The following is a 26,001-nucleotide window of genomic DNA, read 5'->3' as shown; positions in this document are numbered from 1 at the left end:
TGAAACCAACACAACACTTGGATTTCTAGCCGAAAAGTTGCATTCCGACCAAAACTTTAATATCGCCATCCATTCACTGCCTCCGTATAAAAATACGCTAATTTTGCAATAACATCCCCACTAGGCGGCTTCTTTTACTTTTCCATCTGTTTTGTTGAGGATATTCTTCGGCCCCATTTGCGCTGACATCTTAAAAGGGTTTTCTCAGCCATGTCAAACTCGCAATTCCGACCTGTTTCTTTTGTACACTCCAAACTCCGTTTCTGTTTATAAAAACTGCTGCAAAGTCTTGAAATTCTCTGCTGCCAGGGGAAAGTTGTAAATATTTAACCAATCCACTATCCTTTCTGTTTATTTATTCACAGCTTTGTGTTTCAAAAGATCAAATCTGGAAAGATCATGAAACATTTAAGTCTAAAAAAAGGGCATGTCCGGCCGTCTCGAGTCAATTATGATTCTCATTATTAAAATGTAATCAAGTAATTAGATTCGATATAAGATATCGTATTACATGTAACTTTATAATAAAAAGAAAACAAGAATGAATTTATTGTAAATTTCATTAAAGAAATCGACATAAACATCAGAATACCTTCCACTAATGATTTGATTAAATGACGTCACAAATATTGCCTTGCTGGCAGTTTTATTCATAGAAATTTGCATTGTTGGATAGGTTTATTGTTAAAGAAAATGTCGCTGCAGTTAACAATGAAAACGTTTCTCTATTGTTACGAAATTAAACAATGGCTTCATCTACTTTTTATTGGAATATCAAATGTGTGCTTCTTAAAAACGAGGTACGGTTTCTTTTAATTTTATTTCTGGAGGCGAAAACTGATTGCATACGAAATTAGCCATTGTTGCCTTCGCAATAATTGTCAATTCTACTGTCGATTATTCCCAAAGAATTTTTTTTAAATATTATATTGTTTACGTATATGCCTATTCAAATAGCTTTGTTCAACCGTTACAGCTTCCATATCTAAATTTCTTTGGCTTATTTTTTGAACCTTGCAGTTTGTTGGAATTTAAAAAAAAGACAAGGGGATGTTCATAAGAAACATGCGCCCCATAAACAGACTGTTGGAGGAACATTTTAAAATATTTATCGTTCAAATATAGCAAAGGGAAGGCTGTAAGTTTGCCTGAAAAGCTGACGCAGGGCAATAACACACATAGAGAAAAAGACCCTGGGCATTAGGTGAAATTTAAGACGCCTGTGACGTCATCGTAATATTCACCTATGTCTGTCTGGAATTCGAGTTTCCTGTTTACGCTTGTGCAAGTTTCAGACCTGGAAATGTTGTGGGACTTCGTGATTGGCTTCATGAACTTGGTGTAGATAATAATAACAACATTGTGAATTCTAGAAAGGATATTAAAACCGAATCCCAAATATTTTAAAGGATTTGACAAGATCAGTCTTGAATGATGATTTTTTTTTTCTGGACTTTTTTTTTTTTTTCTGTTCTCAAATTTGGTGATTGTTGCTCTGAAAGGAAGGAGATTTAAATCGAAATCCGCATAAAAAAAATGTGACCCAACAAGCGAGATTTATACAAAAAAAAAAAAAAAAAGTTAACTTCGCTGCTTACGTAAGGAGACAAAAAGGCCACTAGATGTTCATTTTCAATGGAATTACGGAGAGGGTGATAGCAACTGTTTAGGATGCGTGTGATGTTCCATTTTGTCGGAAAAATGGGCTTCAATATTTCAATTTCTGTTTTTTTCCGATAGATGGCGGTACTTAACAATTTATCATTGTTCCGATAATTTAATAGCATCTTCGATACGATGCATTAGAGCATTTCAGTACTTACAGATTAAGCGATTGGAGTGTGTTCGATAGGGATTCACGTACCCATATCAGATGGTGGATCGGAGGACATTTTTTCGCAACAGGCCAACGCAGCTCGACAACACGAAATCCATTTCCTATAAAAAATCTCCGACTGGAAGGAGTTGAAAATGGCGTGATCCTGATCGTCTGGGTAGGCGTAATAAGTGATGTTGGTGACGGGATCTTTCAAGATTCCTTTTTTCCATGGGTTGTACCTGCAAAGATATGGAAAACATGGTTGCATCCTTATTTAAACACATACAAATAAAATAAAATAAACTACTGTTTACTCTAATTTAGTTCAACCGCCTTGTCAGCTCTTGGTAGATTAGTGTGGAGACAAGTAAGGTCACTCGGTATCCACGTGTTATGTCCGTCCACTGTCAATTCCAACAGGATAAATGCTATTTCTTGACTAACGTTTCATTTCCTTTCAGAGACTGAATAGACAACAATGTTATTGATCGACAGATCCGCTTTGTTGTCTTGAAACGGTCTCCATTGTTGAATTTGCGACTGCGCACTACAAACGCCTTCGAGCAAACTAAACTATTTCTCTTACCAAAATGTCTTGTGGCATTTTACAGCATTACAAATGATTCTCCACATGGCTGAACCAAGGCTCTTGGTTTAATTGCTGCGTTAAAGAACAAATGCTATCGATTTAAATCAATAAAATTATCAGTATTAGTAGACGCATTAATATTACGTACATTAGTGAAGTATTTTTTTGGAGGGAGTGGCTTGCACAAGGCAGATGAAATGATTTGTTTCTTGTATTGTTTACTCACCAAGGAAGGACAATAATTTTAGATAAAATAAAATCCGCTAATACCTTTATAGAAAGTAAGCGAGTCCGTTTTAGCCATATCTAACTTTTTGGAGATTGAAGGGCTGTTAGATGAACTAAAATGTTTATCAAACATATAGATTATTAAAAGGAGAAGACACAAACACCAGTAAATCTAACCCCTACGCAACTCACACACACACACACACACACACACACACACACACACACACACACACACACACACACACACACACACACACACAAAGATATTTAGTAGGACCAGTCAAATGAACTACTTTATATAAAAAGTGGTTCATTTGGATCTGCTTGCGTATATCAGGTGGTACAATACATCATTATTGGTAACAAGAGATATTTTAGTGCTATCCTCATCCAGAAGCTATAGATCTCTAACGCAAAAGTGATCCGCGTGGAGGACTGTTGGTTAGTTGAGTTTATTTAATAAGGAACATTTTTTATTTCTAGTAGTTTGAAGCGCGGAGACATTATCAACCATATGAATCTTAAATATCTTTAGTTAACATATATTGTACGTATTTTATGGAAAGACGCCTTCGTTGCTATATTTAAAAACATCCAAAATAGCACAGAATTCATAAAGTTGCCTGCAGCGCCTGAATTAATCTTTATAAATGAAATCTCCTACATCGGTAGCATCACCTTTTATAATACCCATGAGAGCTACAAGATTATCCGATTAATGTTTGTACAAGGTTTGGATTACTATATAAATATTAAATGAGAGGAACGTTGACGTTATAAAATGATTCACTGTATGCTTGGAGAAGTAAATGCGTATTTAAAGGATTGCCTTGTAGTACTAACAAATTATTAATGTATGTAATCGACTATTAATAATTAGCAAATGTTTGATTAATTTCGAAACTAAAGGTTAGGATATTCCGCAGGGTTATCTTGAATATGATGGTAGTGGCATATAGGTGATTATTAATAGCAGAAATGTTGATAAATTATATTATACCAATGAAACAATATAATATAATAGCTTATAGTCCTTATAAACTGGCTTAAAGGAGCGAAGCAAGAATGCTTTTCATCTTCCCCGTTATTTGTAGAGGACAGTGTAAAGATAAGGTGTTATTGAGCTATTAAAGCTCTGATCATGGCAGGAGGGCAACAGCAATAGCCGAGTCTCAGTTAGAACTTCATTGACTACAGCATTGCCATCCATTACCCTCCAAGGGTATTAATCACCGCATCTCACGGTCGATCATCTCATTCTCCGCAATCTCCAATTAATAGCATAACGCATAATGCATAACGGTACTGACTTGATGGGTAAAGCATAAATGCTTTTCATATTCCCCTTTGTCTGAGAGGGAAGTTCTTTCAGTGGAGAAATTATTGAGCTTTAAGCTCGTCCTGAGAGGACAATGAGATTAGCCGTGTTCAGCCGAGCATAGAATTGACTTGGGTCTTTTGTATTTGCAGAAATCTGCTTCATTGTAGTCTGAAGCTTGCTTGATCAGTGGGTTCGGATGATTAATTGTCTTGATGAAGAACTTTTCAGCTAGGTCGGGAAGGAGGGGATGTGATGTAGGGAATGTTGACTTCTCTGTGAATCTGGGAGTTTCTGATAAACCATGGGGCATCTAAACTCATTCTCAGACATTTGTTCTGTATTCGTTGTAGCTTTTGAATATTTGTGTTCCGGTATGACTCCGAGATGCGTAAGTGATGACCGGGGGTATGACCATCTTGTATATGAATAGTTTGTTCTTAGTATCCAGCTTACTTTTTCTGTTGATCATGGGGTTGAGCTATGGCTGGTGAATTGCAGTTTTTTTTGTCGAGAATTACGCAGAGATATTTGACTGTATTCTGTATGCGATCTGCACGGCTGTCTTGAGCATCTCTGAAATGTGTTGAAAGGGTAGTTTTTGCTGACCCCCGGTTATTTGGGTGTGTAATGCATCCCTTGTAATTGGCGGGGTGAGGTCCTTCACAGTTGGCGCATTTAGCTGGTGTGGATCTTGGCTTAGTACATATGACGGTCTGGTGGCCCTCGCCGCATTTTAAACACCTGTAATTTATCTTGCAAAGTGTTTGGGCATGTCCAAACCTTTGGCACCTATGGCACTGCCCGGCTGACGACTTTTTCCTTAGTGGCTCAATAGAAATTCTGAGGCCACAGATCGCAGTCAGTTCATATATCTCTTTCTATGCCTTGTCAATTTCTATGAGTACCAGTGGCATTGGCCGTTTATCTGACCTGAGCATCCTGCTCACTTTTACTGGTGTTAGGTCCCGACTCATGAGGTCAGCAGTGATTTCTTCACAGGTGACACCTTCGGTTACCCCGCGAAGTACTACTTTCAGATTCTTTTCACTGGGTAAAGCAAAAGTGTGATAAGGAAGACTTTTGTTATCTATCAGTTTTGTTAATTGTCTGTAGTCAGTGACTGAGGCTGGCTGGATTTTGACTCCTTCATCTTGATTTTTAGCCCAGGAATATGAGATTTTGTGTTCCCTAATGGCTGATGTGACAGTGGTCCATTTGTCCTTGTCCCTTAGTATAACAGGTCGAACCTTTTCGGTGTTCCTCGAGACATGTGGTGTTGGTGAGTCTTCATCCACTGGTCCTCTGTAGTTCTTCTTCTTTTGTTAAAATGCTCTCCCTGAGAGTTGTTTTGACAGGGGGATTTTGGTGACAGAGCAGCAATGAGTTCATCTTGCGAACTCTCATTCTCTTCCTCCTCTTCATCCTGATCATTAGAGTGAATGTACCGTTTTATAAAACCCGGCCAGTCAGATTCGAGCTTGCCTATTATGAGTTTCAGTACCTCTAGGGACTGCTCCTTATTAAGGATCTGGATCTGCTCTTTGATGTTTTCCATATCAAAGTGGCGATTTGCTGCCAGCAGAAATTGTGACAACAGTATGAATAATCCCGCAAGGCTAGGGGCCTGCCAGCAAAGTATCCTGTAGACCTGGATGGACTACTAGCAGTATATAATCCCGCAGGGTTTGAAGCCTGCCAGCAAAATTCCAGTAGACTGAGTTGGTCTACTAGCAAATTTAGTCTTGTTGCGACCTACTAATTGGGGAAAGGAGTATCAGTATCTCCCTTGGCCACAGTTTGGAAACCTACCTCCCTATAAAACCCTAAATCCACCACTGGTCCTCATTGCGAGTGGGGCCTGCCGGCCATTTGACCTCTTGCACGTTTCGTGCAGAGGGGGAGACAGTGGGAATCAAACTGTGTCAGCGCCAGTGCAATGTGAGATTATTACTGAGAAACCTTGTATGTAATGTAATAAGGCTCAGTCTAATATAATATGTTCGTTCTCATCAAAAGCCCGTCATCCTTATATCGTAATCATTCCTCCATCACACTAGATTCGTCGTGCCACACTAATCCCAATACGCGCCAAACAAATTCACACTAGCTTATCATCATTTCCAATTAACACCTTATCCTTATAAGGACTAGCTTAAAGGGGCGAAGCAAGAATGCTTTTCATATTCCCCGTTATCTGTAGAGGACAGTGTAGGGATAAGGTGTTATTGAGCTATTAAAGCTCTGATCATGGCAGGAGGGTAACAGCAATAGCCGAGCCTCAGTTAGAACTTCATTGGCTACAGCATTGCCATCCATTACCCTCCAAAGGCATTGGATTGAATGAATCAATCACCGAATCTCACGGTCGATTGATCCACTCTACAATTAACAGCAATGAAACAATATCTTAATAATTGATTTAGATTTAGAAAAAAAATGGTGTTAAATAAAATTGCCAGTTTACTAGCTAGTAAATGTCTAGATAATAAAATGACTTACAATTAATTTGACTAATATAAAAATATTTCTTATTCAATAGTTAATTAAAGTAAATTATTTATTAATTATCAATGACAAAGGTGGAAACGATGTTTTTTTACCTGAATTTGAGGTGAATATCTTTGAACGCCCATTGCGGGAGATAGAAGTAGCACCTGGCGCATGTGTCGTTACGGTAATCCTCTAAGTCGAGAGCAATTTTGCTTTCAGTTCTACAACGAACTGGACTGGTTACGGTGGATGTGTTAGAAGAGAAAAGATCCTCTGCTCGGAGCTATAAAACACGTCGGAATAATTTATTAAAATTGTAATGTTAACAAACACGTATTTGAATTAGAAAAGTACATTGCTTGGACACCAACATAAATCGAGAGAGAGAGAGATGGCAGTAGTCCAACATTCCTTATGATTCATTACGGTCTGTTTATTAGACATTGTTTTGAGGAAATGTTTGCATTTGCATCCATCAACTGCACATCACACAGCTCGCTGCTTTTAATTAAACTCATGAATAGCGCCAGAATGTGTCTGTTCAAAACAAATCAGCCGTGTTTAGTTTGCTGAGAAGGAGGGTCAAAGATGCAACTTATTCTCAAGATTTATCGAATTACATTAAAGAGGACGCTGATAAAGTCGGTGCTTTACATTTAAGGAATTAAGTTGTGTAATCGGAAATGATCACGAAGTTTTTACAAGGGATAACTAATGTAGCACTTGCCCATCGGTTGATTCTCGTGACATCTTCTGGTGCACATTAAGCTCGTTGGATAAGCGATTTATACTTGAATGGCATAATATCGAACAAAAAAACCTGACCGGTCATCGATCTCGGAGATTCAGGTTTTCCTCACTTGGGAATTGCCTATCGGAGGATAAGAATCCAATACAGTAATTATATCCATCAGTCAAACAGAATACAGTTTTCTATTTGAATTATGAGATTAAGAAGCCATTTTTTATGCTTTTCTTGGAAAACGGACTAAACTATTTGTGGCATAGTACACGCTGTTGGAGATATTGCGTTTTAGCCTTTTTCGATCCATTCTCACTTAAGTATCAAGCCTTAAGTACTTCGCTCAAGTAAGTTATACCTGAAATAAGCAAATATCTTAAAATCTCGAAATATAACAAAAGATCGCAGAAATGAACTTGTCTTATTTCTACTTACTTCCAAAAAGCAAAAATCTACCAAAAAATAAAAAAAATAAAATAAAAATAAAAATAATATTTTCATGCACAATATTTTTCGTGCAAAATATTTTTATTAGATTAATTAGTATATTAATTTGATGAGTTTGTAGAGAAGATCCTGATGCCACACCTTATCAAAAGCCATCTCAGCATCTGTAAAGAAGGCAGCTGTGTGGAGTTGAAATCTTTCGTGATATATTCGACCAGTCTGTGTATTTGTTGTACGGTGCTATGGTTTTTTTTAATCCGAACTGCTCATTTGGAATAATACCTAATATATCAGTTGCTGATTGAAGCCTTGTAAGGACTTTTTCCGCAACCTTTCCAAGCCTGGATAGAAGACTGATAGGTATGTAGCTTTCGGGGAGTTGATGGTTCTTTCTAATCTTTTTGATTGGTGTGATATACGCCATCTTCCAAGTTATGGGAAAATGTTTGAATCTGAGGATGACATTGATCATGTTGACTAGATGCGCAATAGCTTTTCTGGGGAATAATTTAATTATTCTGTTTGTGATTCCATCTGGACCTAGAGCCTTGGTGTTGTTCAGCTGGTTTATGATATTTGTAACTTCTGCTGGAGAAGTGGGTGTGATAGGTTCTGAGTTATCCTTTTGTTGTCTTAAGACTTGCTTGACTCGGCAGTGAATCTTGTAGATAAGATTGATGTTCAGATTTTCATAAGAGGGGTTACATTGAGTACCAAGGTAAACAAGCTGTCAATTAGCGCTTCGGCTAATTGACAAAAGATCGCAGAAATGGACTTGTCTATTTAAATTAATCAGAGTTGTGGGGCACTTGTATTACGGTACCTCTTTCTGGATTTGTTTTTTAATCTGATTACGTCCATGATTTATTTCCTCAGGGATCCGACCGCTAGGGTGAAAGACTGTGGTTTGGGTAACTGATGCTATTGCTTTTTTGATTTGGCTGGTAAGGTTGTTTACAGCTATGTCTATTTCCTCTTTGTTGTGGATAATAGGCACTGGGCCGATGTGATCTGAGAGAGTTCTGGAGAGCTTGTCCCAAGGTATAAAGGAGTGCGGAGGAGAGACCTGCTCTTGTGTACCGAGCTTAAGCAGAATGGGGTTGTGATCAGAAGATAACTCGTTTAACGTTTCCAGCCGATACTAGTGTCCGATGTTTCTGAGAATGGCGATGTCGAGTACATCTGAGCTTCCAGATGGGCTGTGATGGGTGGGCTCTGTGGGTCCGGCTATGACAATAGTTTCGCGTTAAGTAATGGTTTAGAATACGACCTTTGTCATTGATTGTGGAGCTGAACCAAGCTGTATGCTTGGCATTAAAGTCTCCAGCCATGATGATGGAGTCTGTGGAGCCGAGAATGGAGTCCAAGTCAGTACCAGTAATGGAATGCTGGGTGGATTGTATACAGCATGGATGTTGATACTTCCAGCATTGCTTGTATGAACTTCAATACCTGTTATCTCTAGGTTCTTGGTTTGCGGATTGGTCAGGACGTTGTGGCTTAGATATCTGTTTTGAACAATATGTAGCTCCGTAATTCAGGGTTATTAGCTGGCCTAAGATGTGTTTCATTTACTAAGATTATACTAGGACTGTATCTGTGAGTAAACTCTTGCAGTTCCAGGATTTTGTTGCTCAGTCCATTTGCGTTCCACGCAGTTATGATAAGGGAGTTTGGCTTATATTTCCTTTTATTTATGATTGAGGGCGGTCAGAATTGAATGGGTACCTTGCAGGAATTTCTTCGTGGAGGATGGCGTAGGATTGATTTAGCTGAACTCCTGAAGCATGGTAGCTAATGAGGCAGTTAGTACTAATGTTAGATTGGAGGAAGTATCCTTGGATCGTGCAGCCTCGGCGTATGTTTTGGTCCTGGTTTCAGGTTATTTTCCTTCCTGTCAAAGTGGAGGTTGTTTGGACTGGATGGCGATCTGCACGGTTTCCCGGAGTGTCACTGCTGAGCGATGGGTGGGCGGCTTTTGCTGACCCGCGATTCATTGGGTGTGCTACGCACCTTTTATAGTTGGTGGGATGGGGACCTCCGCAGTTGGTTTGAGGGCAGCTCGTCCAAGATTTGTTTGTCCTTTTATAAGTTTGTACAACGGAACACTCGTCCAGTAGGATATTTCGTCCAATCTGAACTCAATTTGAGGGTACATGGCAGGAATTTGATGATGATGATGATGATGACGATGACTAGACTTGTCCAATCGGACATTTCGTCTAATCTCAATTTGTCCCATCGATGTCAACTGACTATTATTGTCAACTGACTAACCCACTACTATGCGAACTGAATAACCTGACCAACCAATGTGTCAACTAACTAATCTAATCAACCTAACCAACCAATGTGTCAACTGACTAACCTACTGGATGAGAAAAGTAATAAGATTGGACGAATAACCTCAAACCCAGCTGCTTTCAGGGCATTTCGTCCAATTATTTTCAATTGGACAAATAGCAGTGGATGAATAAGATTGGACGAAATGCCCTACTGAACGAGAAAAGTAATGGAGGAAATAGGATTGAACGAAATGTCCTACTGGACGAGAAAATTAATGGACGAAATGTGGGAATGAACGAGATTTTCATTGGACGAAAATTATTGAACGAGCTGCCCTGAAACCCGGCAGTTTGCTACTTAGCCAGCGTGGATCTTGGCTTGGTACATGTGAGGGGTCTGGTGGCCTTCGCTGCATTTTAAGCACCTGAAGTTGGCCCGGCATAGTTTTTGAGCGTGCCCAAACCGCTGACATCTGTGGCACTGTCCTGTTGATGCTCTCTTTCTTAAAGGCTCCGTAGTAATTCTGTGGGCACAAATAGTAGTCAGTTCATATATCTTCTTCTGAATGTTATCAATCTCTACAAGTACTAAAGGCATTGGCCTTTTGTCAGACCTGAGCATCCTGCTCACTTTGAGTTGGGTCAGGCTCTGGTTGCTTAGATCAGCAGAGATTTCTTCGGGGGTGATTCCTTTTGTGACATCGCGTATCACCACCTTTAGGGTCTTTTCGCTTGGTAAAGAGAAGATGTTTGTTGTCCATTAGCCTTGTCATCTGCCTGTAGTGAGTGACAGTAGCTGACTGGATTTTAACTCCCTCATCTGAGTTTTTTGCCCAGGAGTATGTGATGTTGTGCTCGCTGAGGGCTGATATGACAGAAGTCCATTTCTCCTTATCCTGTAATATGACTGGGGGGGGGGAGGACCTTCTCCGAGTTTTTCGGAACGTCCTGTGTGGGTGAGTCCACCTCTATAAGATCTTCTGTTGTTCTTCACCGTTTGTTTGAATGCTTCCCTTGTGAGTTGTTAACGAGGGGAGCTTTAGGTGGGTGAACAGTAATGAATTCTCCTTGAGATTCCTCATCCTCTCCTTCTGGATCATTTGTTTGGGAGTACAGGTTTAAATAACCCGGCCAGTCAGTCTCAAACTTTGTCATGATGAACTTTAGCACTTCTAGCAACTCTTCCTTGTTTAGAGTCCGGATCTGTTCCTTGATGCCCTCCATGCCAATCTCTACAATAACTCCGTCTCCTGGAGTTATTTGAGGGATGTGAAAGACTTGGTAATAAAGTAGGACGGTGAGTCTACAATTATAATCCCGCAGGCCTAAGGACCTGCCAGCACAATCCTGTTGACTGGAACAGTCAACTAGCAAAGATCGAGAAGCGGTGTTGTGTTGTAGTGTTGTGGGAAGAGACCATGAAACTGCTTGACTCAGGTCGGATTTCCTACCTCCCTAAAACCATGCATCCACCACTGATCATCAATTGCGGGTGGGGCCTACGCGACCATTGACCTCATACACATTTCGTGTATAGGGGAAGATAGTAGGAATTTGGGCAGTGTTAGAGCCAGTACAATGCAAGATTCACGGAAAACTTCCGTAAATTGTGTAGTACAGCCTAAAAGAGCGCGGTTTTCAAGCACAGTAATAAAACACGTCAATCTGCATCGAGATTCAATCAATCGCTCAACTAATTCAAAAATCTTTATGCAATACTTTATAGTCCTTATGACTGGCTTAAAAGGGCGAAGCAAGAATGCTTTTCATATTCCCCGTTATCTGTATATATATATATATATATATATATATATATATATATATATATATATATATATATATATATATATATATATATATATATATATATATATATATATATATATATAATAGAAAGCTCTGATCGTGGCAAGAGGGTAACAGCAATATCCAAGCCTCAGTTGGAACTTCATTGGCTATACAGCAATGCCATCCATTACCCTACCTGGGTACCCATTTTAGTCGCCAAGTATGCATGAGCTACATTGGGACTTATATGTAAGTAAAGCCGTCTCTAAAAATTAGGACGATCCCTAGACCACTCCATAGTGGCCGAAGGACCGTCCAACTCAGCGTTGGCTCCAATCAGTGACGAGCCCCTCCACTACCGAGCAGAACCACTCATATTCCAGAGAAAAGCGTCCACCGACCAGGCCCCTCACGGGCCACGCCGGAGAACCCAGAGACTCAATATGCATATGCACTCCCAGGCAAACCTCCCGAAATCTAAGCCCCCCCTCACTTGGAGCGAAATTCCAGAAGAAACCTGAGAGAGCAAAACTCTCTCAACTCAGCGTCTATATTTTAGTCGCCTCTTACGACACACAGATTACGTTAGCGCTATTCTTATCCCGGCCACCACAGGGATCATTTATGCAATACCTGACAAATCTCATTTAATAATATCAATGCATTTTATTATTAAAATGGTGTAGTAATAAACTTATAATTTAAATTGAAATATTTTATTAAAACCTAAAATTTAAAGCTAATGAAAGAAATTTATAGTTTTATTTTTATTCTATATAAAATATCTAATTTGCTGAAGAAAATCATTAGTAAATGTTCTTATATTATTATACTTTTTACAATCCAAAATCTATCCCTGCGCAATCGTATTACAAACAGGCACTCAATTTTCAGTATCCTAAAAGCCTGTTAATAAAAATATATTTGAAACCTCACATTCATTACTTTTATTAAATAATGTTTTTTTTTATTTATATTTGATATATAATTTAATGCAGATTAAATTGCAAATTATTGATCTGCACCTCTTTCTAGTTCTTTAAATCGATTATAGCGCTATCTGACGGCGTACTAGGAATTACAATTAGGATAAATTGTAATTCCAAGTAGACTGACTATGCTATTATATATCAAGAGCAATTGCTTCTCTGTCAAAAAAAGATAAAAATATTGTTATTTAAAACTAACATCAAGAATAAAGAGAATAAAAAAACCAATAAAGAACAAAGAAAAACAAAAATAAAATAAAAACAGAACCTTTTGTCAGTGAAAGCTATGTTTGTGAAGATAGATGACAAATTGTTACTCTGCAAGAGTTGAATTACAACTATTTAGATGGAGCAAACATTTTTATGCTGATCGCTATTTTAATGATACCAATAAATAATGCGGGGAATATCAACTATTTACAAGTAGTGAATTTTATCTCATGCAAAGCTTCTTTAGCAAATACATCATAATAAATCGCAAGTTTAAATGCTCTGAAGAATGCACTTCTTGGAAAGGATTCAATACTTTTAGAAACACAGATAGGTTGCAAATTTTAGTTTGTCCTTAAGGTTTCTGAGAAGGAAGTACTCCAGTCAAATATCAAAGTTTAATTGCGAAAGATTAAATCACATTAAAGTAGATATATTTACCGACATTTCTATACAAAGCTCTCTTTATGCTCTGACTCTACCGGACATTTCTGGTTATTCCAATCGCCCAATGGCTCACGGAAATCGAGGCTTCTAGAATGTCGTAAGGCTTGTCTATGCATTGTTCTAACTCCTATCTCTCCCTCCTTTTCCATGGAAGCAGCTGAGAGAATGATAGGATGAGTTTCCACTTGTTAGCAGCCAGACGCAAGTCTGAGAGCATTTCGCAATGCTCTCAGACTTGCGAATATATCCATAATTCTTCCGAAGACTTACCTTATTCACGTGACTTTTCCGTAATCTAAATGCAAAGTAGAGACTTGAGAGGACGCTAAAAGGAACTATAACCGCTGTAGAAAATTGTTGTCTCTCATATGTGTTTCAGTTCGGCGCTTTCAGTGATTAGTTTCGACTCTTGTTTGCGGAACTTTTGCCTCAGGATGCACCATGTCTTCTATTAAATACCACTCTTTAACAACCCCTATTTGGAATATTAAGAGTGCTTGATGGAGAGAAGTGACTGGCTATCTTCCATTTAATGATTCTACAGTGAGGTATACAACGAATTTGTATGCTGATTAACCAGCTCGAGGTACAAGTTGTACCTTTGCGATTCAAATGGAATGAGATTTGATTCCACTTGATCAGTACACTTAAAGCCTACATGAAAATGCTTCCTCCTTTAAGACCATGAACGTGCAATCTGAAAATGTCAGTATGTGACATTTTATTTAACGATTTTCGGATGTTAAATAAAGACTAGAGTCACTGATCCATTCTCATACGGCGGTTACAGTTTTTCTTCTCTGAAAATATAAATGTACAGAAATACGGGATTAATAGGAGCATACATCGTCCCAATCTTAGTAACAGCGAGTGACCTTAAACAATCCCAAAATAAGTTATTATATTAATGTTTATTATCAGGAGCAAACTTCCGATAATAGCAAACAAATCATACGCACAAGCTCCTACAAAACATTATTATACTCGTAAACGATATTATGCGAAAATGTATTCAGATATGCTATAAGAATGAATGCATTCTGCTAAACTAAACAGATTACATTTCTGCAGTATAAAATGATAAAGCTGATCTTCTGGGAGCAAAGAGATGATTCCAACTATATCTACACCGCAGTGACAGCAAAAATGATTAACAGACACACACCACACACACCTATGTGGTCACTTTACGTTGTTAGAATTGTTTCACAATTTGAGCAACCGCACACTAGCAGAAAGCCAACATATAAGATAGTCATTGCTGCTTCATCACCCAGATAAAGAGCTTCGAGGAGCATCTTTGGAAGTCAATGATTAACTAGGTCAAACTGCTTGACTTAATAAACATAGCCTATGGAGGTTTAAGTCAAGATATCGGGTACGCCAATAGTATATAAATTTCTGTTGATCGATTAAAAAACTTTCAAGGTCAAATAATGTTTGTTCTCCCACTGCATGCGAAAATGTTTGTCTGAGAATTTATTCTTTCACTAGTATTTTAACTTGTTTGTTGGGAAAATAGCTTGGATAATACCTATCCTAATAGAGAAGCGCACCTCACGTATAACCTGCTGCGTTGCACCTAAAAATCGATATGAAATATAAATTTGAAGGTACGAAGTCAAGTATAGTCCATCTATTGAGAAGTTTTAAAAAGGAGAGAGATATTTTGGAATGTATCACAATGAATAATACAAATCTTTTCTGCAAACTTGTTGAGCAAAAAGGGAAGAAATAACTGTTGAAAAACTAATGGAAAAACACACTAAAGAATTTAAAAAAAATCGAATTCATGAGTTTAAAAAAATTTCCATTCACAGAGGTATTAGAATTTATATTCTGGTAAACTCTCTCCCTCACACACACACACACACACACACACACACACACACACACACACACACACACACACACACACACACACGTATCACAAATAAAGTAATTTAATCGATAAATTGGTATTATGAAACTGATTTCAATCATGTTAATCACGGAAGGGGAACCCTCCGTGTTCTCTCCAAACAATCCTCACCTGAACAGCGGACAGCAAACACCACACGACTCGAACACAAACTGCAACCACTGCATCCGGACCCCGAAACAACAACATGTTGGAGGAGTGAGTGCTCTGTTCAGCTGTTCCGATAGTTATGGTGCCACATAATGGCCGTCGAGCAGTTCGTCACCTGTCCACGCTGACGGCACGCGCACTAAACACGACATTGGCGGTAGCCACGGTAATGGATGATTAGGGCGACTTCTCGAAACAGATGTCTTTGCTTCTTCTCCTCCTCTCGATGCTCCGAGCAAGATAGCGTGATAGACGGATGGTGTTGCGGATGTTCCAGCTTGTTCGACAGCATGCCGTAGCTCACTTTTTTCCCCCTCCGATTACTCGTGCATGCTAGTCTTCTATCGGAGAGAATCACTGGTTTACTGGTCGCCTCCGCCACCCCCTGATGTCTTCTTTCTTCTTAGATTTATTTTCGCGACTGATGGTGAAGGCCTGTAAGGGGAGAACACAAAACCGATTATTTTGATGTTTTTTTTAATTTGTTTTTTCGTTAAACATTTTAGGATGAAAATTAAGCACATTTGTTTTAATTACAATGAAAGCAAACCCTTTCTCTGTTGTATGCGGTCATCCAGAGGGACACAAAAATAATTGGGAACAAAAGTTCACACCAAATGTTTCTATATTATCATATGGCTGTGTTTATTTACTTCGGTAAACAGAAGAACGTTAACTCTTGTTTACAATCAGTACGATTGGATAACATTAGAGTTGCTTATTGGTTTCAGATTTTGGATGCCCCTAAATATTCTCAGATACTAAAATTATCTTTAAGTGATTGCCATTGGGCCTCAGTAGAACTTTTAATGATAGACTGTGATAATTGGGACTGATAAACGTTGTTAATATGGATTAGAAAAAAGTTTGAATCCTGAACAGGGGAGGCTCGTGCATAGGCACTACGGAACTGCAGCATCCCCAATTTTTCTCAATATATAAATATATTTATTAATTTATTTATATTTGCTTGTAATATTTAATTTTATCATCAACAATCCTATATAATTCTCTTATTTTATATAAAAAATAATAAAAATCCATCCATGGCGTGCATATAATCCATATATGACGTGCATATGCACGTCATAGTGAGATTCGAGCTATTAGCGTAATGCGGCACTGTCCGTCGCGCAGTTCCACTGTTGTTTATATGCAGTTTGCGCCAGTAGTAGAGTGTTCGTAGTGCTTATCGTGTTTACTCTGTCTCTTTAAATATTTGGGCAATTACAATTAAAGACATAACATTTGTTCTAGTTTTTATTTTAGAACATTATTGAGGTTATGATAATCGATTTTATTTTTAAGAAATTTTGAATTATACTAAACTGTATAATTTTATCGATAATAAACAATATTCTTTCATATTTATTTATTTTTTTAAATTTTTACCATAATTTTGATATTTTATCCTAACACGTATACACTGTTTACAGTGTTGTATATTTCGAAAGTTGCAGCAACCCCACGATTTCAAGCCACGAGCCGCCACTGATCCTGAATATAAAACTGGATTTAAATATTCGTGCAGAATTTCGAGAAAAAAAAATCAAAACACTCTTTTAGTATGATATTTAGAGAAACAAATAACAGTTGTTATAATACAGTAAGAGAGATTTCTTTTCAACTATCTTTCCTCTCAACTGAAAAAACTGATAGTTTGAGTTAATTAATAAAGGGTTGAGGAGGGATGATAAAAATTTTGGATTCATACAGCGTATACATTTCCTATAATCAAATGCAAAATCTGAATTGCTGTAAATTCTTTTATAATTCACTTACTTGAATGTTTTAAGAAACTCGATTTTTCTATAATTATCGAAGTTAGGCCTAATTCTTGAAACTAGTAAGTCGCCTCTGATTAGGGCTGCTCATTAATATCCTGACACATTTACAGTCTCTGGAGTTTTAGCAAATCCACTTTAGTGCACGGCGAACAACCAGATACGGCCAGAGGATTAACAAGACAAACTTGCTCGTGATCCGAGACAGCTGCTTACATCCGCTCTGCTTTATAAAGAAACCAAACAGATATTGTGCAAACAAACCAACAAAGAGGATTACAATGCTACTTGTGACTTTCTCTTTAAGCAAAAGAGAAAAAAGATCGCTTTTCTTCACATCGCTTTGCTTTTTTTGTTGCATTCCAAGCAAAATTATTTAAAACTTGACCTTTATAATCAATACAGTTCCAACTCAAAAGTTCCATACATTGGATTTACTAACGTGATTAAAAAGGTCACGTTAGAAATAGACTAACATAAGGAATCCTAAAACGCAGCAAAAAATATGTGATTTTGTAATCTGTGGAAGCATACAATAGATAAACATACGCGGAATAATACATCAAAAGTTAAAAATGCGATTCTTTAATTCAACGTTTGTTATGGGTAGACGCGGAATGCTATCGTTGCATTAACGGCATGAGAGAAAAGTCCACCACGCTTTGTATGGCTTCTCCACATGTATTTGTATTTGATTTTCATTTGCATAGTATAGTTTTATTAAAGTGGCATTTTCTTTGTTTCCTTCAGAAGACAAATGTGTAACTATTGTACATTACAAACAGGAATTTCGGTGCAATTATTTAAATTAACCCGCTAGGCAGAGAACAATTTGTTCCAGGTTCCATCAAAAATGAAACTCAATTACTGCAAACTTCAGACTTGGATGCAATTTTTGTTTTTTTTTAATTACGTCAAAGTAATCAATCTCCTTGTAATGTGACAAAATGACAGCAAATTTGAAATTGGAGTTTTGAAGAAGGGGAAAAAAAAGTTTTTGTTGAAGTAAAGATCAATAAAATACGTCGCTTATACAAACGGACAGGAAGATAAAAACGAAGGAGCCCGAATCAGACATTATTGCAATAAAACAACAACAACAACAACAAAAAAAAGCCTTAGAAATAATGTAATAGATTGAATTTTTAAAAATATCGAAAAGGTTTTTTATTTTTCTTTGCATAGTTGAATAGGCATTGATTATCACTGGCTTTAGTCATGACATTTCTAGGTTTTATTAATCTACATATGGCCAAGCTATCGATTTATTAATAAAATCCAACTATTTCAAGCACAACCGATAGAGCTGTGAAACAAAGATTCAGTATTTAGCTATCTTAAAGAAATTTTTCACAATAAAAATTAACATAACCTATATTATACTATAGACACGTAAAAGATTAGAAAAAAAACATTGATTTTTTTAAAAGCATTTTTTCGAAAAAGAATTACTTTAATGAAAGTGGAAAAACACCATTTATGCTAATATTTACCTTTTCTATAAGTTCCTTATATCAGAATAACAGCGCCATTTGGAGCGACGAATCGACGGTGATTAATATGGAGGGTAATGAATGGCAATGCTGTAGGCCAATGAAGTTCTAACTGAGACTTGGCTATTGCTGTTACCCTCCTTCCATGATCAGAGCTTTATAGCTCAACAACACCTTATCCCTACACTGTCCTCTACAGATAACGGGAAGATGAAAAGCATTCTTGCTTCGCCCCTTTAAGCCAGTCCTTATAAGGACCATAAGAACAGCGCCACTTATCGATCATGCTTTAAATCATTCTAACCATCAATGAGCCATCAACGAAACTACCATGTATTTTCCTACTCAAAGTAACAGAAGCAGTGTGGAACAGACAAAGCCCTGTGACAATGGCCTTGTTGCTTTACGTAGCAAGTCGTCCGCGAGAATGTTATTCATTTACTGGCAACGCCTGCTTGGTCTTTATTAAAAAATTAGTAACATCTCCGGGAACTAGATAGCAAAGGCTCTGTTATTGCTTGGATGTGAATCATTTCTTATATTGAAATAGCCAGGCCAGGTGGCTGATAAAATCCCTTCATTAAGTGAAAACTCTAAGAAAATGGTTGCTCCTCTATTACATAGAATAATATTGAATTAAAATCACGTCTTTTCGAAGTCAACTACCCTCCTCACTTTTCAGATAAAGATAAGTCATGGTACTTTAAGACATGTATACATATTATCAGGTCTTTACCGGCCTCAGAATGAAGTAAAAGCAAATTTCGACATATCCGCATCCCAAGTCATTTAAAACACCCCCTACTGGTGGTTCTTAAGTCATTTCCCATTTAATAAGAAACAAAAAAGTTTACGATAATTGAGTTCTTGATTTTAAATGAAATATGAACAGCTTATCGCAACCTTCATTACTTTTAACAACTTGCTTTGTGATTTCGACACAAGGAGTGCTGTTAACACGAAATAAATGTGATGCAGATTATGATCTTTCATTAGGTAACGTGCTGCGATTGTTGCGTTAAAATAATTTTTATATCTTTTTTTTTTTCTTGCTGTAATTCACATATTGGAACATAGGCTCACCACTAGATATATTATTAATAGTTACACTACGAAGATAATTAAAAAAAACGACTAGTCTGCTGTTTTCATTAGCATCAATACGTGGGTCACAATGGCCATTGAATTGAAACAAACAGAAAATGGTGTTTTTTTTTCTTCTTTTTTTTTCAGGATCTCTGTGTACCGAAAAAAATTGTATTTAGTTACTCTTAAAGCTTCAATGCTCAGAAAATTAATCAAGAAGCTTAAAGGGAAAAAAAAAATAGACGAAGCTCTGAAAAGCGAGAATTAACAATGCTGAAAAGGTTTTTTTTTTCCTTACAAAGGAATAACAGACCTCGTTACTAGATGCAAAAACTAAATAATCAATGCAATGGACCTCGGGATTTATTTACAGAAAAAAAACATGTTGTTACCTTAGGTCTTCAAGAAAATCCGAGAAACTTTTCCTCGAGGTTTAAAAAAACACATTTTTTTAAAAAAAATTATAAGATTTCGAGAGTAAAACCTCATCGATGTGAAATAGCTTAAATTTGTTATCTATAGAGAAGTACTTTGAAATACTTCTCCATAGTTTTCGAGAATGAAGGGCATATACCTAGTGATACACTTGCATCTTCTTTCGCTACAAAGTACAGAAGATGCAGCTAGTGAATCGGAGATACGTTATAAAAGATTAGCAACAACCAGATGATGTACACTTATAATGTAAAACTTATCTCATGCGCAATCATTCTAAATATTTAATCCCATTTTAACGAGTTTGCTTCATAAATTATTTAACTTAATAATAATGCAATAAAACTCACCGACAAACAATTATAATATTCGTAACGAATACGTCAAACACACCGAACTGGAAGAGACCAACTTAAGTAATTGTAGTAATATTGAAATATTTACAATTGAAAGTAATTAGGACAAAGGTTGGCGGTGTTATGTTAAAAATACGGAATACATGGAAACTTTCCCAGGTGGGAGTTCATTAGGAAATCCAATAAAGGAGTTGGACGGTGTTTGTTTAATGGGATCACTTCGATGCTTTCGTTCGTCATAAAAGGGAATTAATTGGAAAATTCATTACCTGCTGGCATTTATTTGAGGAATGACAGGAAACAATTAACTCGCGTAATCAACTCAGACGGAAAAGGAGAATTCTATGATAAATGATGAATTTAGATACCTCAAAATAACCAATTCATGCACGGTTAATATTGGCGAAATAATATTGTGTTTCGTTTCTAGGCAGAAACCCAATTGGTGTTACACGACATTAAAACCAATACTAGACGTTGGCACGTTTTGTTGAGGTTTTCGATAAGTAAGAAATGCCTCAAGAGAAGTCACAAATCGGGTTTATTTCGATCGACTTGCTCAAGACCGCAAACTAATAAGATTGCTTTTCGAAACAGTTCTGTAACTTTGTTATTACGAAGACTTGCAAGGAGATAGCAAGCGAAACACTATTTGCAAGACTGTGAGGGGGCGCTGCTGTTCAACAATGCATTTGTTAGTATTTGACAGTTCTAGTTAAATATAGGTTTATATGCCTTCGAGTACATGAGGCTTCGAAAACAAAAAATCAACTTGAATTTTAATAATATAAGCGAGAGTTTTCTTGGAGCTCCATCCATTTGCAAAAGTTGATCTACCTTACTTAGATTCAACTTTATATGCATCTTACTTTCATCATAGATGTCAATCAAATAGCCCTGCAAAGTGTCACGCAGTTTGAAATTGACATGAAAGATAACAATGATCAAGGATGGACACCGGCTGCTGTTAATTTCCACACGCTAGTTAGGGAGGGGGGGTACAAAAGTTCTGCCTATTCCATTTAAGGAATAAAAAGGCATTAGTTGGACATTTAAATGATATTTGATAGCTTGACAGAGTGGACATGTTTTTGTTAGTTACAGCAGGAGTTAGTGCGCGCTCGCTGAAGGTCAGCGTGTATAAGTTGTAGAAAGACCTTATACGAGGGTGGTCTAAAACGTTCTCGGCCTCGACCATAGATTGCAACACTATCGGCAAGATTTTCTTTTTCTAAGTTGATACATCTGTCATAAGCATCCTTGTGAAATTGAACGTCATTCTATCAAGTAGTTTTTTTTTATACATCTGTCTGAAGCAAAAGTGTTGTCTGTATCCCTTGAAATGGATAAAATTGAGTATCGTGCGGTTATTAAATTCTTTGTAAAAGAAGGTTTAACGCCAAAACAAATTCATTCAAAGTTCATAAAAGTTTATGGGTACTCTTCTCCTTCGTTTTCGACAATTAAGAAATGGACTGCCAGTTTAAACGTGACTGTACCAGCCTCGAAGATGATCCACATGAAGAACGTTCAAAAAGTGTAACAACAACACCAGAAATCACTGATCAAGTGCACGATATGGTATTGGATTACCGGTGAGTCAAAGTGCGCGAAATTGTTGAGACTATAAGCATTTCAAAAGAACGTGTAAGATATTTTGCATGAAGAATTGCAAGTGAAAAAGCTTTGCGCAAGATGGGTGCCACGCTTGCTCACAGCAGATCCAAAATGCACTGGCATGAAAATATCTGAACAGTGCTGGAGCGTTTTAACACGAATTAATTAATTTAAAACTGATTTTGTGCGTCGATATATTACTATGGATGAGACTTGGATTCATCATTACACACCAGTATCCAAGAAGCAGTCAAAACAGTGGACAGAAGCCGGTTGTTCAGGGCCAAAGAAGACAAAGTTGGTTCCATCAGCAGGAAAGGTCAAGGCATCGGTGTTTTAGGATGCTAAAAGCATTTTGTTTATTAATTATCTTGAAAAGGGTAAAACAATAACCGGGAAATATTATTCCGATCTTTTAACCAGACTAAATCGTGAGAAAAAACCCGGTTCGCAGAAGAAAAAAAACCATATTTCATCAGGACTGCACCTGCCCACAAAAGTGGTTTGGCAATGGAAAATTAAGGGATCTGCACTGTGAATTGTTGGAACATCCACCCTATTCCCCAGATTTGGCTCCTCGTGACTTCTATCTCTTCCCAAAACTAAAACTCTTCCTCGCTGGTCAGCGTTTTTCTTCGAATCAAGAGGGGATTGCAGCTGTAGAAGAGCATTTTGCAGATCTTACTGAGAACCACTACAGGGACGGGATGATGGCCTGGAATAAATGTATTAATAATTTTGAAATTATAAATTCGTTTTTTCATTGTTTGGCCGAGAACTTTTTAGACCACCCTCGTATAATGGAGGGAGGAGGAGGAAATCTTGTGAAACGACTTCAGAAAATCTGAAACGCTATAATCCAATAACTTATTTCTCTTTCTCCCTCTCCCCTAAAAATATTCCGTTTTGGTAAGAAAATATCACCTGCAACGTTTTCATATTTCTTCGTTTATGACCCGTCACTTTAAAGATTACGGAAGCGTGACGACCTGCCTTTATTCCTACACGTGCCGTTTCAGAGATCACAATGCAGATTAGATTCCGAGTCATTATTTGCTACAAAAAAAAAAAAAAATAAATAAAATAAACAATGGTTGCCTTAGGAGTTGCGTATAGCACCGGGCGAGGTGTTGTACTTTACGACACCCCATTAAGGTCTGCAGTTTTGAATAAACGCATGTCAAAACATTAACTACGTTAAGCTTGGATGGGTGCATTAGGGAGAAACGGAGAAAGAGCATTAAGATAAAGAAAATGAGCGCCTAGAAGGAAAATATGTATATGTGCGCCTAAAGTGTACATGCGCACACTTTCTGAAACCATTCGAAGTCCTCATCCTAAACGATTAGTTCAAAATATCTGTAAATATAAATATTTAGATGCCTAAAAGTATTCAACAGTGAAGAACTCGTGTGTTACCTACTGTTTGCATAACCTAGACTGCGCGCTTGCGTACATGTGTATATATGTATATATGCGAGCGTTTCCCGCAAAACAGAATAAACGCAGTTTGGGAGATAAAACCTAAAGCGTATGTTTGCCTACCTACCATGAAATTTGGATTTGAGTCACGAAATTTCATTCAGGATATTAAAGGTAGACGGTTATTAGAGAAATTTATTAGAAATTACCTTGAACCCACCACTGTGCTTATTGGAAGCTTGAAACACTTCCGCGTTTGTTCCGAGGACGAGGAATTCTTTACTCTTTAATCCTTATCCAACTAAGGTAAAAACGCACAGTCAGTTTAAGACATGTGGGCGGAATTCACATAAAATTAAATGAGCTAAGCCTACGAATTCATATAAATTGTGTTCACCACGTCAGAGAAAGAATACAAATATTTAAATGCGACTAGCATTCTGAGAACAATAAGATTTTTTCCCCCACGTGATTTCTCCAATTGGAACATCAACGGAATTCACATTTTCACACGGAAAAGACCAAATAGAACCAACAGCAGCTTGCGAGTCCATTAATCTCTGACGCATTCTTTCGGTAGGAGAAAAGGGGCGATGACGACACCATGCCACCATGAGATCGTAATCTGACGAGGAGTAAAAACTGCGGACAATGTGGAACAATATTTTTCGTGAGGGGAAAGAGAACTTTGTTCATTATTGCTGCCATGATGGTCCGAGGAAAAAAACTACTGGCAGTGTTGGCAAGCAGAGGAGTCTTCAGTCTCTCTCTCTCTCTCTCTCTCTCTATCTCTCTCGTATCTAACGCGCACGTAGCAGAGTAGAATAGGTAGTGTAAATTTCCACTATCAGAAACAAAATAGGCGAGTAGTCTGTAACTCAGCGGTAAGGTTCTCTCCTTCTGTATTCGAATCCAACTTATGTCGCTCCTTGTAAGACACGTAATCGGGTCGAAATAGACTGAAAAACATTCTGGTCTCGACGAAACTGTAGTTCATTAAAATTCAAAGTTCAAACTGTTTCGAAATGATAGTTTAGCACGGTACGCGCGCTGAAGTTTTAGCATCCGACGTAATACCAATACAGATTTGGGTATCACAAATACGTTCCAAGATATTGAATAAGAAATGGCTTTATTGTTGCGTGTAGAAATAAAAATGTACTTAAACATAACAACCCTTCTTCCTGAAAGCTATTGAAGTCCTAAGAAAACAATGATCCCTCCCTTTGCAGCGAAAGTGCCAATTAAGTTTCCGGAAATTAACTTGGATTAGTTTAATGGCTGCTTACTGTTTTCAAGCCCTTTACTGATTATGTTTTGTTGTACGACATTAGTGGGGGAATGTCAGCTCTCGTTTTAAAAGACAAAAAATATATTGGCACTCGAGTTCAGTAAAAAATAAATGAAGTCAGTATATACTTGTTTACCGCGCTACGTGTCACGTGATGCTAGTCTGACATCACATCTCCATCGATTGGGATTGAAGACCAGAGTGCTCAGAATAGCGAAGGGAGAAATAAAGAAGTGCCTCCCACTAAAAATACAAAGACCTCGTTAATAATTGTTAATTACTTTTTTCTAGAATTTAATTTCAGTTTTTTGGGCCTTACGATTTACTCGAAAAAGTTACAAGGAGTGTGTTATAAGTCCGTGTCTTAAATAACGCGTGCACATGGGTTTTAATGAAAAGATTGAATCCTAAAATATAAGCTTCATACACCTGTCATTCTTAAAAGCATGTAACAGAAGAACAGAGATGCATAATTTGATTTCGACTACTACCCAATCCCAAGAAGCCTTCAATATCGAAACTTATGCACTTGGGCTCTAATGGTGCCACAGCTCGTCAATGCAGAATACCCTATTTGGACCAAGTATAAAAACTGCTAACTTCCAGTCAAAATAGATCAGTGAAAAAATGAACAAAATGATTATATTACAGTTACTTTAATGATATTCAACATAATTAGAAATACTGCAGACTTTTAACGTTAGGGTACGGAGATATGTGAAGAAATACCTCGAAATCATAAGCATAAAGAGAATAAAACCGCAGATTGTAAATATCGTACCATTCATAATGAGGTCTTAGTAATACTGTTGCTTTAATTAAGCCTACTGAGGTGAACAGAACTTGAAACATGACTTAAGCATTCCCAGTTAATAGAATACGAAAAACTGCAAAGTGCTCATAATTTATTTTCTCAATTTCTTGGAAAGCGCCACCACCGACACTTTTCAAAGTGTCATCAGGCTCTATTTAAAACTCACCGGCTGTTCTAGATGTGCGTGTAACCTCATTCGGACACTGATGACCTCTTGTACTTGCTTCCACGATGTATTTAATAAGAAAGATGGGCTGTCGTTGACTTCATCTAT

The 26,001-nt window shown here is 37.4% G+C and overlaps 1 protein-coding gene across 2 annotated transcripts in view; it reads right to left on the bottom strand.

Moving 5' to 3' along the window:
- Positions 1-26,001, bottom strand: part of LOC150100391 (calcitonin gene-related peptide type 1 receptor-like) — a 135,630-nt gene that overhangs the window by 49,660 nt on the left and 59,969 nt on the right. For both annotated transcript variants that reach the window (XM_090402758.1, XM_090402757.1), the window contains exons 2-4: positions 15,391-15,864; positions 6,561-6,733; positions 1,865-2,058 (exon numbers count right to left, since the gene is read on the bottom strand). In XM_090402758.1, coding sequence (XP_090258884.1) covers positions 1,865-2,058; positions 6,561-6,733; positions 15,391-15,468 — 445 coding nt within the window. In that variant the 5' untranslated portion in view covers positions 15,469-15,864. The remainder of the gene's footprint in view (positions 1-1,864; positions 2,059-6,560; positions 6,734-15,390; positions 15,865-26,001) is intronic.

This window comes from Typopeltis vanoorti, chromosome 13 (assembly GCF_054136105.1).
Source record: "Typopeltis vanoorti isolate ZY-2024b chromosome 13, IOZ_Tvanoo_1.0, whole genome shotgun sequence".
In the NCBI taxonomy this organism is placed as follows: Eukaryota; Metazoa; Arthropoda; class Arachnida; order Uropygi; family Thelyphonidae; genus Typopeltis; species Typopeltis vanoorti.
Note: the sequence above shows the minus strand (reverse complement) of the source record. Positions and strands in the feature narration are given on the sequence as shown.